General features: G+C 35.8%; 1 protein-coding gene across 5 annotated transcripts in view; it reads left to right on the forward strand.

Moving 5' to 3' along the window:
* NIPBL (NIPBL cohesin loading factor) overlaps positions 1-13,281 on the forward strand; it is a 171,867-nt gene that overhangs the window by 53,511 nt on the left and 105,075 nt on the right. For all 5 annotated transcript variants that reach the window (XM_072858656.1, XM_072858657.1, XM_072858658.1 and 2 more), the window contains exons 2-4: positions 8,407-8,550; positions 11,381-11,546; positions 12,716-12,846. In XM_072858656.1, the coding sequence (XP_072714757.1) occupies positions 8,487-8,550; positions 11,381-11,546; positions 12,716-12,846 (361 nt within the window). In that variant the 5' untranslated portion in view covers positions 8,407-8,486. The remainder of the gene's footprint in view (positions 1-8,406; positions 8,551-11,380; positions 11,547-12,715; positions 12,847-13,281) is intronic.

Consider the following 13,281-nt stretch of genomic DNA (forward strand, 5'->3'; position numbering starts at 1 on the left):
GTGCAGATGGGAAATAAATGTATGAACTACTGAAGTAGCTCGGGGTTTTCCCTTTATGTTTGAATTTCTCAGCTATGCTTAATGTCATGACTGCTTCCAAGCAAAGTTAGGTTTTTACAGCTTAATTCTCTGCTTCTGCAGAACAAAAATAATTCAGTAGCTCTCAGTAGTGTCAGAGTCTTTGACATGGAGAGGCTCATAAAGAGGATATTTATTGTTTAAAAAGATGTAAAAGGAGCAGTAATAAACTTCCTGAATAACTGGATTCTCCCTGACAGAAGTTTTAGCTGCTTTATTTTGCAGAACTGGTGAACATAACTACCCTACTAAGGTATTTCATGTCTAATAGCTATCAATGAAATTGTGCCTGCAAAAATGTGTATTTTATATAGCTTAACTTTTTGAAACATACCAGTTCTTTGGTTTAGGTTTTGCTACCTTATCCGTAGGACTTGATCTTGTATCGCTTTTCTAATGAGAAGGAGCCAGTAGTATCTTATTTTGGAACCGGGTGCAAGATTTCTGTTCCATTCACTTGAATTTAATCCCCATGTTTTAAGAAGTCAACTGAGCTGCCTAACAGTAAGGCTCTTTAAACAGATTCTGTTTTGCATTAGTTCTGTAATGAAATAGCAGGAAATACACTTTCCTGTAGAACAGTAGTGTTAGTTATTTACATAGCCCCATTGATGCATTGGGTGTTTTCCATGAAAATCAGTAATTCTGAGATTTACATTTTTCTCTTTTGCAGAAATAAGCTACATTTGTTGATCGTCACAACCCTTTGGAACTATAAATCGATTTTCTGCAAATGTTTGGGTCAAGTTATGTTGCCTGAAAGGATAGGCTTTTACTTGGTGCTTAAAAGTCTTATTTGCGTAGGCAGGACTTGATATGGGCTCATTTTAAAGAGTTCTTCGTGCTAAGGCATCCAAATTAAATACCTGAGATGTTATTTTTAAGTGCAGAACACTGTTTATAACTGCTTTTTAATTTTTATATAAAATGAATAAAAAGGAAAAGCTTCTGTACAGGAACATTACAAGTAAGTACATTACGAGAAGGAAACGGCTTTAACAGAAAAAGGTACTAATGCTGCTGGGGACCTATTCCCTCTTTTCAGGAAACTGTGTTCTAATGAATTTTCACCCTTTGTAATTGCAAGGTAGCAAGAAAAGTCAATGCTTCCTGCTAGATGTTCATGTAGTGTAGATCAGGGAAGCTGCATACTACCCGCAGGTATCTGCTCTCTGCACATGGCTTAGTCTGGTTTTTTTTGTTGTTGTTTGTGTGTTTTTTGGTTTCGTGTGGTTTGGTGGGTTTTTTTGTGGGTGTGGTGATTTGGGTTTGGTGTGGGGGTTTTTTGTTTTTTTTGTTTTGTTTGTTTGTGGTGGTCCGGTTGTGTCAATTCCTTTCCTCCCCCAGGAAGAGTTATTACAGGTGCAAAGCACAATTTATGCTTTATATTAATTTACCCTGGTAGAAATGTGTGCACTCCTGCATTAGAGGGCATCTTTCCTTGAATCCACAGACCTCTCATGCTGTGTATGCTTCCACCACCTTTACTGGGGTTTCTCTTGCCATTTGCTGTAGTGTCACTGCCACTACTTAGCACATGGGCAGCAAGAGGCATCAGTGTTATTGTTACCCCATAGAACAGTAGAGACTAAAGAAATGTGGCAGTAGCCACAGAGGAAGAAATTGGTTGCTCTAAAATTTTTTTTCTAAAGGTTGCTTTATATTCAGAAGCAACTTACAATTGGCCCAGTACAGTACTTTTCACTAAGGTTTCTTTTTTTACAGTGGTTGTAGTTTGTAGTGATTTGAGTAGCTACTATTGGAATAGTCTTAGGAAAACACATTATGCTAATATTGGTTTAGAAATTGTACTAGGTAATTTTTATCTCAAACATTAATTTTTGCATTGCTTTGTCAGCATCACTGATTCTGCTGGCTGATCTCTTTATGAAGCAAATATGCAGATTTCACTAATACATTGAATTTCATCTGGTTTTGTGCTTCTGGGATTTCTGTATCTTAAAGAAATTAAGATTTTCAAACTTAATTTTTTGTAGCCAGTATTGTAGAAGGTGAAACTATTCTGTACCTACTGTGAAGTTCCTAGTTTTATAAATGCTGATGTGTTTTCATGGGCTTTTATCATTAATAATGAGTCTTCTGGATTTCTGACACCACCCCCACCCCCACCACCCCCCTTTTCTCTTTGCCTCCCCCACATGCTGGCCCCCCCACCCCCTTTGGTTGTTCAAGTTAGATTCATACCAGGTGGCTTCATAGTTTCTTGCATTACTATTTTAACCTTATACAGCTGCATCAGTGGTTAATTACTGTTAACTAGCAATACTGACTTTTTCTGAGATTGAATTAGTGTTAAGTTGCTTTATATTGTGAATGCGTATGCTTCCCCCCCCCAGTACTTAAGTGTTAGACTATGTTTTGGCATTTGTATCTCCTTCCTTAGTATTTTTTGAAGTATTTTTGAAAGCATTTAGTTCTGGAAACTTACTGTCATTGTATCAAACTGTAGCTCTGTTATGGAAACCAGAAATCTGCCTTCTTGTGGGTAAATCTGTATGATGTACCTCAGTCATGGTATCTTATTTGCATGAGACCTAGAGGATATTCATTCATTCTCTTTCTGCCTCTCTCCCTCATTCTTTAAGTGCCCTTTTTTTTTTTTTTAGGACAGTTTATGGACCAATAACTAGCAGAGCTTCATGTATCTAACAAGAAAAGTAGTTTATTGCAAAATGTGGAAGCTTAAAACTGGCTATGAGGCAAGGCTTCTTAAATTTATAATAGCATGTTTGCTGATTTAAAAGAAAAGTCCACTGCTCACCTAAATTATAAAGTAGCTAATAAATGAGTTGTACTGGTTTACTTTGTGCAGCTGCAGAAATCAACTTGGATCATGGTGCTGCAGTTACATCAATACAATGCTACTCAACATATAAGAAATGAAACCCACTTTTTAAAGTATTTTCATTCTAACTAAAGATTTCATAATCTAAACTAAATAAAACATGACTGTATTTAAAGCATTCTATTTAAATAGAATACTTTAAAAAAAGAAAACTATAGAGACCCTCGCCCTTCTTTAAAATTTAATCTTAATCCACCTAATTTTATCTCTAATCTTCTTCTCAGAAATATATTAGGTCAGTCATAAGTTATTTTTTAAATCCAAAGATATAATAAGTTAAAGAATACCCTAGAGTATGGGGAATGAAACATTTAAACATACATAGGAAATTTCTGAATCCCGAGGTGTGTTACTTATCTTTGCATTACTACTGAGCCTGTGTATTACTGCACATAAACAGATTTTTCCCTTTATTTTGTTTTCCACCGTTCTCATGCATGTACATAGCTAAGCCATGGAAGAACTGGTATTTTTGTTAAGGAGACAAGAATGTATTTCAACCAAGAAGAACATTTCATAAATGCAGAGCTTGAACCTTCGTATGGTAACTAGTGGTCAGAGTCCTCTGGTCATTTCATTGATAGTCAGATGCTGCAATATCTGAAAAAAAATTGCAGTTTGTTTCTTTTTTTCTTGGCTTTTTGGTGGGTTGGTTGGTTTGTTTTTTGTTTGGTGGTGGGTGGTTTGTTTGGTGTGGGGTTTTTTTTGTTTGCTTGTTTTTCTTCCCTGGTTGTAGTCTCTCTTCTTTTCTCTGGATTATCACCTAACTAGTTCACAACTTACTTTCATCTTCTCTTCCTCCCTTAATTTTACCCATGCCTGTCCATTCTCTCTAAAGATTTATTTTTTTCCTCTTAGCTTTCCACTCTACCATTAATCAGGTACTATGGTGAGAAATGCAGAATATCTAGAGAGATGAGTTTTAGAGAGGATCCACATGACAAAGCCTAAACCTTGTGCCACTGAAGGCAGTCAGTATTTTCCATGTCCATATTATGGACTGTTTTACCAACCACATATTTACTTTCTACTTAAAAAAACCAACAACAATAATAATAATAATAACAAAAAACACAAAACAACCCACAACATTTTAAGTTTAACATTTTGATATGAATTTTCTTTGGAATATTAATTTGCAGTAAAGGAGAATATACATAATTGACAAAAAAAAAGGGAAGAAAATAACATACAGAAGTAGCACTTTAAATGTGTACTTATTATCTGTAGCATAAACTTATTTAATATTACTTTCCTTGCTATCTTGGCTGGGTTTCACTTTATTATTGTATATGATTATGATAGATTTTTCATATATTATTCTCAATATATGCTGCCATTTCACTGTTTTCCTTTCACTAAGGGGTTCTTTGTATCACTTCCTTTGTGCACTGTAGTTTCTTCCTCCCGGAAATGTCTTTTACGGTATCCATTGTTTCATACAAAGAAGCAAGGGCCTAAATACGTATATGTATAGGTCTTGTATACTATGCAAGACCTCATTTGCATGTATGTAAACTGGATTTCTACTTCTCTGTTTGAACTGCTACGCTGCACTCTGATGCATTGTTTAAAAGCTTTCCAATGCAGCAGTTCTTTGATTTCCTTGATTCAGCTAATATTAACTAACAGTTTCATTTTTTTCAATCTAGAGGTAGAAATGCTGTACTACTGGTAATAGCTACTGTACAAAGCTGATAATGTAAAATTTTCTAAATATTGATAAATGTTGATTCTTCTTGACTAATTGTCGGCTGCTACAATGTATTACTTTTAACTCTTGTTACAGTTGGGGAATGAAAAAACAAAACCAAAACACAACAAAACTTGTCTGTCAGTCAAGCCATTAATTGTTGCATGCTGTTCTGATGTTTGGTATGAAAGAATGTATCTTGTCTTGAGCTGTCAATTTTTTTTCCCCGAACTGCTTGATGTTTTGAATTCCCTAAATGAGTGAGTTTAGTAATGCTCTCAGTGACATCAAATTTGAGTTCTAGTTTCACTGGACCTCAGTCTGTAGTTCTGGAATTGAATCCCACCTTGTTTGCCAGTTGTATAACAGACACAACTTTGCTCTCAACACAACAGATGTAATATTTGGACCCAAATATGCCCATGTGGTTTCTTCATATTGTGTTTGTTGTATAAACTAATCCCATCACTTAATCCCATCAGTTTCTCTTTGTCTTTTGTTTACTCTCATCCGTTTACTCACATCATCATACTTACAAAAACTTGGTAGTGTAAGAGACAGACTTCTTGAATCGCTGTGCTTAGTTCCCAGCTGGTGCAGGCAACCACATCCTGTCTCTTCTGCAACATCTGTATGATCCACCTTTAAAGTAATGGTGTTGCTTATCTCTACTACTCCTAATGGAAGGCTGTTCCAGAAAGTGCCAGCTCTGATGGTGAGAAGCTCTGTTCTGATTTTCTTCTTGCTTGCATTCATGCCCCCATTTATTGTTGTGTTAGCATTGCCCTGTAGCATTCTTCCTTTGTAACCTTCTTTGACTGCCTTAGAGAGAGCAACCACATCCCCTCTTGACCTTTGTTTTGTTAGCTAAACAAGCCAACTCCTTCTACTCTCCTCTTACAAAGAAAGTTTACTCTTCCCCTGAGTATCCTAGGTTGCTGCACTTGCTCCACTCTCAGGTCTGGATCTTGCCAGTTCAGGTTTCTTATCATGTATCTGTGGAGATGGTTTCTAATTTAAGTGTCTAGCTTTGGAAGAATTTTTCCCATTGAATATCTGTATAATTTACTTATTGTGGCAGTAATACCAGGAAAGAACTTGCATTAGTAGTGACTGCCTCTGATGTTTACAGCTTTCCCAGGTGTCGTGGTTTAACCCCAGCTGGCAACTGAGCCCTACCCAGCCACTCGCTCACTCCCCCACAATGGGATGGGGGAGAGAATCAGAAGAGTAAAAGTGAGAAAACTCGAGGGTTGAGATAAAGACAGTTTAATAGGGAAAGCAAAAGCTGCACACACAAGCAAAGCAAAGCAAGGCATTCCTTCACTCCTTCCCATGGGCAGGCAGGGGTTCAGCCATCTCCAGGACAGCAGGGCTCCAGCATGCATAATGGTTACTTGGGAAGACAAACGCCATCACTCCGAACATCCCCCCCTTCCTTCTTCTTCTTCCCCAGCTTTCTATGCTGAGCATGACGCCATATGGTCTGGAATAGCCCTTTGGCCAGTTGGGGTCAGCTGTCCCAGCTGTGCCCCCTCCCAGCTCCTTGTGCCCCCCCAGCCTCCTCGCTGGTGGGGTGGGGTGAGGAGCAGAAAAGGCCTTGGCTCTGTGCGAGCACTGCTCAGCAGGAACTAAAACAACCCTGTGTTATCAACTCTGTTTCCAGCACAAATCCAAAACATAGCCCCATAGCAGCTACTGTGAAGAAAATTGACTCTATCCCAGCCAAAACCAGCACACCAGGCAATCAGGAAGGGAAAGTGAACAGATCCCTCCTCCTTGTTTCTGTGTTACATACAGGATTTCCAGTAATACTGACTAGTGATGTGGCCTTAGTCAGCTGTGATGCAGCTTCAGTCAGGAGAGGAGAGATCATCAGCCATGACCTTTTTCTTGTATATACAACTTATGTGTGAAAGGTGTTCTTTAATTACTTACCTTTCAATAAAAACCTAAATTCTAAAAGCGTTGTTAGCTCCTGTGGGTTTGCTGTTGCAGACTCATTGTGGGAAAAGTTAGGTCCTCTTTTCCTCTCTCTCTCTCCCTCTCTCTCTCTCTCAAGAACTGCTCATTTATGGAACTAAGAAACCACTGACATTCTGTATATATTGGTGTTCGTTTGGGGTGAAAACCCTTGAGTACTGGGTAGTGTTTGAAACTGTTCTGCATGTTTGAAGGCTTTTTTCTCCTGGATTAAAAAAACCCAACCACAACAACCCACACAGAATATCTATCTGTAGCAGGTTCCTTAACTAGATTTCTGTACCTGTAATGTACTATATTTTTAATAAACAAATGTAATTTAGTGGTGGGAATGAGCCTGTGGCAGGTGCAGCAAAGGAAGTCAACTCATTGTCAGTTCTGTTTAACCTCAGTGTTGGGTGGGGGTTTTTTTGTGTGTTGGTTGTGTCATCCCCATCACTCTCACACCCACACACCCCCCAAGAATTCAGTTGTGTATAGATAGGGAAACTTTCAAAAGTTAACTTCAGTAGTTCATGAAAACTTTGATCAGGAAAAAGACTTATAACATTCAGTTTCCTTGTCTTCTTGGAATCTATATGTATTTATTAGCAGTGGTGTCCTATATATTACCATTAGTGTGGCATAAGAAAGAGTGAGATAAAAATTACTAAGGAAATGACAGTGATCTTTTGGTTTGTATGTATTGTATATGTAATTCTCAAAAATGTTGGCTTGTAAAGTAAATGTAAACAAATCATGATTTCAGCATCTTCAGTAGACAACATAAATGCTTACAGAAGAAGTCTTTTTACTGTTTCCCAAACTGTTAACACAGGTGCCTGTCTATAATAGGTAGCCACATGTATATCAAATTCCTTTCTTTTAATTTATTTTGTTTTGTCTTCAGAAAATATTGTGTTTGGTTTTTGTCATCAGTATAATAGCTGATTGTAATGTATGATCTTTGTAAATTGTTGTTTTGGAACTGCAGTTGAAATTATTGCAATGACCTTTTTGGGGTTTTTTTTTAGTAGTGTGGACTTCATTACAGTTGGGATCTTTATAGTTAGTGAAAATGGAGTGAACAAATTCCTTTTTCAGCAGCTGAATATAAACTGTGCTGTTTTATAGGAAATAAACAAGCTAGTTCAGTGGTGGCTAAACCTTTTCTTTTTGTGGAGGGGGTGATACAGTTTCTGGTGGTAGTTTGACCAGACAGTGTTTAATATTAAAGAGATATTTTCAGAGCAATTTTGAAATAGCTACTACTTTTAAAATATACTAAGATCTTGTATTTGCCCCTTTGTTTAATCCTTGATTTCTGCATCTGTAAATTATTCCTTTTGTTTTTGCTAGCTTCTTATATGAAAAATATCTCCTTCTCCAAAACTGGGAAGTGAATATAGCAGCTAATTACTTAAACTGGTTATGCATTAAGTGCTATCCACTGCAGTGTGAACTAACAGAAGTTTTGTTACCGATTTTTGAGTTGGTACTGTATAACCTGAACAAATTTTCTTTTGATTGCCTTATCTTTCATCTTTTTTGAAGGGCTCTGCTTCTGAGACCAAAAACTTGCCTTTTGATTGCTTAATGCCATTTGATATTTAAAATCTACATTGTTCTACCCACTCTTGACAAATTTTACTTAATATGCAGCTGAGGGTATGGTCTGTGTTTCATTTATGTTACTGAATTTTAAATTCTGAAAAAGTAAACTGAGAATTTTAATTTGGTTTTGTGTTTTTTGTGTGTGTGTGTTTTTTTGTTGTTGTTTTTTGTTTGTTTTTTTTTTTTTTTTTAGTGCTTGGGAGATGGGAAGTAATGATAGCTGGCACCTGAACTAAAATATCTGTATAGGCACTACTATCCCAGAACTTCAGGATGAATGGGGATATGCCTCATGTTCCCATCACTACTCTTGCAGGGATTGCTAGTCTTACAGACCGTAAGTACTCTTCTTTTTCTTGTCTTTGCTATGCTGTTTTCTACCTCTTTGGTAAATATCTGCACTTTCAAAATACTAAAAATAGTTTTATTTTAAAAGTTCTTAAAGGTAAATCTGTTTAAAATCAGATTTGGCATTAAAAATGTTACTTTTCTTATGTCTTGAATTTTAAAAAACTATTCAAATAAAACATGCTAGTTTAAACATGAAATGAAATGTAGGTTTAAAAAAACCCCTTAAGAAAACCTGAAACAAAATATAGGAATTTATTGTTTGTTTGTAATATCATTAGGTAGCATATCTAGGTACCCCACAAATAAAGAAAAACATATAAATGATAAAATACTTCTCTAAAACATACATCTCATCATCTTCACTGAAGAGAAAGAGAGAGAGGGGATTAGAGTGATGCTCAACTAACTAAAAGAGAGTTGTGGAATATGCTGAATATACTTGAAACCTAGTTCCAGAGAAGGTACAAAAAAGTTGCTTTAATTAATAGGTGCAAAGAATGGCTGCTAGAATGGAAATAACCAGCTGAACTTATGAGTCTTCCTTCTTAGCTGTTCAGCCTACAAAAGGAACAGATGAGGTGTGTTTCCTGTCTTTAAATACGTCAGGAAGACAAAATGCAAGGAAAGGAAAAGAACTATTTACATTAAAAGCTGATAACTGGCACAAACCCAAATGGTTATAATGTAACCAAAAATAAATTCCTAGTGAAAACTAAGAGGAGATTTATTATTACTGTAATGAGGTCCTAGAACAGCCATTCCAATAAGAGAAGTTGGGACAAAGATGCATCTTGTTTATAAAGTGTAAGTAAGAGTTTATAGCTCAGTTGTCTGTCTGAGTATAATTGGACTCAGTGACCCAGGTGCTTCTTCTAAGCTCTCGTTTTTATTATTATACTGTTGAAATCTGGAGACTTTCCAAGAGACACTGGAAGTATATACCCAGCAATTGAATTTAATTGCCTACAGTGAAAAAAGCAGATGTATTGGAGGGAAAAAAACCACTTCTTCATGTCCTTCTGATATTCTGAAATGTCAAATTGGAAGACACTGCTTATGTATTTAGATGTGTATATATGTATCATTATGTATGTTTAATAATGGACCATCAGGATGCAAATAATAAGTTTCCAGGCTATGGGCAGTTTTCCAGCACTAAGTATTTGCAGGTAAGGTTCTAAAGTTGTCAAAATACTTAACTCATAGAAGTCACTGGTCAGACTCCTGGTGCAAGAGTTTCTTGAAACACTGAACTACCTTTGGTGGGATTAGCCCTTGTGTTAGGTGCATTTGCTTCTCTATCTGTCATATTTATCTGATGTTTAGAAACTCAGGAGTAAGTGAAAGAGAAAGGCTTGTAACTGCTTCACCTTATTTTTCTCTGTGAAAAGAAGGAACTGGAATGGGCAAGACCTGTTGCCTTAAAAACATGGAGGACATGATGACTAGAGGCAGTAGAGCAGGCTAGTTAACTAGCTGAATTTATACTGTTTTAATAAGTATTTCTTGCTGATTTTGCTAATTTTTCCAAGTTTCTGGTACATTCAGGGTAATCTGATGCAAGTAATGAAAGCTAGCTATTTTAATATAGTATACATTTCTATTTGAATTGCAGTTTATTTCTAAATACAGTAATGATATACATTATATGGGGGGGGGAAATACAGGAATCCCCCCCCCTTTTTTTTGAATAAAGAATTTCAAAATATAAAAGAGCTGGAAGAGTGTATTTCACTTAAGTTGTTTTTTCTGAAGCTATTTCTAGTGGTTCAATTAAAACCTTTATCTCAGACCTGTAATCAGCCTGGGAACTTCAAGTTAGAGTCAGCTTGTTTTCCTGGACCCATGAAAGTGACTTCTCTATGTAGCTAGCTTTTTGGCCTCTTCTGGCTTACTCTCCTCTTGTCTGTGTAGCTCTGCCAGTCATCTGGTCAAGGCTTCTTATATGGTACACTTCCCTGTTATGTCTGTAGACCTACAAATGCCCCCTGAAAGTATAGTGTGCTGATTTATAATCTGATTGAAATATTGTGATGGGTGTTTTCATTAAATCTTTTTCGCAAGATTTGTGAATAGGTATATTGACTGAACTGACATTTTAGTGATCACACTAACCAATGATACTAGCCTTTTCTTGAGAAGATGACGTAGATAGAAATAAATACAACAAGAGAAGAATAAACTGAGAATTTAATTAGTGGCTTAAATTGGTTGTTTAGTTCTTTTGGTGGTGGGGTTTTTTGTTTTTGTTTTTTTTTTTTTTTTTTTTTGGAGGGGGTTGGTTGCTTTTTTTGTGGTGGTTGTGTGTTTTTTTGTTTTTTTTTTTTTTTTTTAAATTTACCCTCACCATACAAAATAGAAACACTAATTAAATATGAAGGTCAGAGTAGAAAACTTAAAGTATATGATCAATGCACTTACAGTACTGCATGCAACTACAAGGATTTTGCATTTCCTTCCTTCCCTTTATCCATGCTTTCAGCTCCAAGAGAAAACTGCCATAACATTAAATAACTTAATATTCTGGAATGTTTAAAAGTGTGTTTTTATTTATAATACTTGCCTTAGCACAGTTAAATATTTACAGTACTATAGTAATATAACTTATGAACTTGACTGCATTATTTTGTTTTAAACAAAGTCCGGCCTTTGTGTGTGTATTCATGATTAAAAAAAATCCAGAAATCTTCCCTGTCTTTTAAATGCAGTTGTCAAGTTTTCTTTCTTAATTGCATGAGGGAGTAAGAAGGTGTCCATATTTGTATGCTTGTGTTTCATGAAATGATTCTGAACTCCTTTCTGTCTTCTGATAACAGTTTTGAACCAGCTGCCTCTTCCATCACCTTTACCTGCTACAACAACAAAAAGCCTGCTTTTCAATGGACGGATAGCTGAAGAGGTGAACTGCCTTCTGGCTTGCAGGGATGAAAATCTGGTTTCACAGCTTGTCCATAGTCTCAATCAGGTGTCAACAGATCACATGTATGTATTTTGAACTTCAGCTATATCAGATCACCATCCTTATTCCTTCAAATTAAAATGAACTGAATTGAGAAGGGTGTTTGTGAGAATCTGAAAATTAGAATGTGCTGGTTTTTTATTAGGCTTGCTTAGCAGTTTACCGCTGTATGAGAGTCAATTGTTTCAGTCAATCAGAATGTTAGTAATTGTCTGACAGCCCTTATGCATAACCGTGGGGGTTATTTTATAGATCTGCTGCTTATTCCATTGTTGCTAGTTAGGATTGCAGACTTCATGGTGTTGATTGTGCAATACTCATTTGTGTTCTGCTTTGGTTAATAATGTGCATAGACAAATATACCCAGTATTTACACAAAAAAAAAGATTTTCTGAGGCACCTATGTAAGATCCATATCAATTCTGATTAGGTTTTGAACTTAAATATTTTAAGAATTGAACCAGCAAGTATGTTAATGTATTCTCTTTTTGTTATTTTTTTTTTTTTTTTTAAATTTTTCCCTGGTGTCCTTAGAATTGTCTTATGTTGACAACCCTGTCTTTTTCCTACATGTTACAATCAATTGTTTTGATCAAATGGAACTAGCTTTTAAAAGTCCTCAAAGCAAACAATAAGAGAAAGCACAGATTCATTTATAGAAAATCCATTACTTTTTTTTTTTATGGTTCAGAGGGAACCCTGTGATGTCAAAGATATGCCAATTTCCCTTTTTAAAATAAAAGATTCTCAGAACATTGCGCTGCAACCTGAATGTTATAGATTCACGCATATGTTATTTCCACTACAATAATACTTTTTTGATGTTACACCAAAGCGTTCTTTTATGGAGAAGATCACGATGTAAAAGTAGGCATAAGAAACTTTTTATAATAGTCTGAAACTGACAGCCTTGTATATATAAGAGCTTAGTAACAGAAAATAATTTTGAAGACTAGTAGAAATACCTCTTCTGCCATTCCTTAAAGAAGAGAGGAAAAAAAAATAGAGGCAGGGAACAGTGCTTTGCAGACTTGTTTTTTTCTATATTTTAACAGTAAATTGTCTTCTTTCATTTTGGTTTTGGTTTTTTGGTTTTGGGTTTTGTTGTTTTGTTTTTTTTTAACTTGACTCATAGTTTCTTATCATTTGAAAATGCATTTGCCTCTTTATTTGCTTACTTCCACAATTCCAGAGAGTTGAAAGATAACCTTGGCAGTGATGATCCAGAGGGAGATATACCAGTCTTGCTGCAGGCTATCCTGGCAAGGAATCCTAATGTTTTCAGGGAGAAAAGCATGCAAAACAGATACGGGGTACAAAGCGGTAAGGATTTTTGATTATTTATTGATTGCATTTTATGTTGTTCTGTAAGTTTAGGGGACTGATACTAACCACAAATACATGTGGAGCACAACTGTGATATTTATGCCTTACCTTGTATTTGATAGTGATATAAAGCTATGTACCTTGACATCTTCTAAAACTGGTTGTATTACAATAAGCATGGAAATAAACTCTACCAGGTACTTTTGTAAAAAAAGTTTATCTTCACTACAAAGTTTAATCTCTAGGATGAGTGATTGGATTTTATTTTAAAGTAATTTCATTTGAATGTCTTTATGGCTAGGTTCATATATTTGTCTTAGTAAATAATCGAAGTTGGAAAAATATGCCTTGATCTTACTGAAAATCTGTACGATTATAGTGTATCATTGTAGTGGTAGTTCTTAATGGTTCTGGAGGAAGGAATAAGGTTGA

The sequence above is a fragment of the Ciconia boyciana genome, chromosome 4 (assembly GCF_034638445.1).
Source record: "Ciconia boyciana chromosome 4, ASM3463844v1, whole genome shotgun sequence".
Classification (NCBI taxonomy): Eukaryota; Metazoa; Chordata; class Aves; order Ciconiiformes; family Ciconiidae; genus Ciconia; species Ciconia boyciana.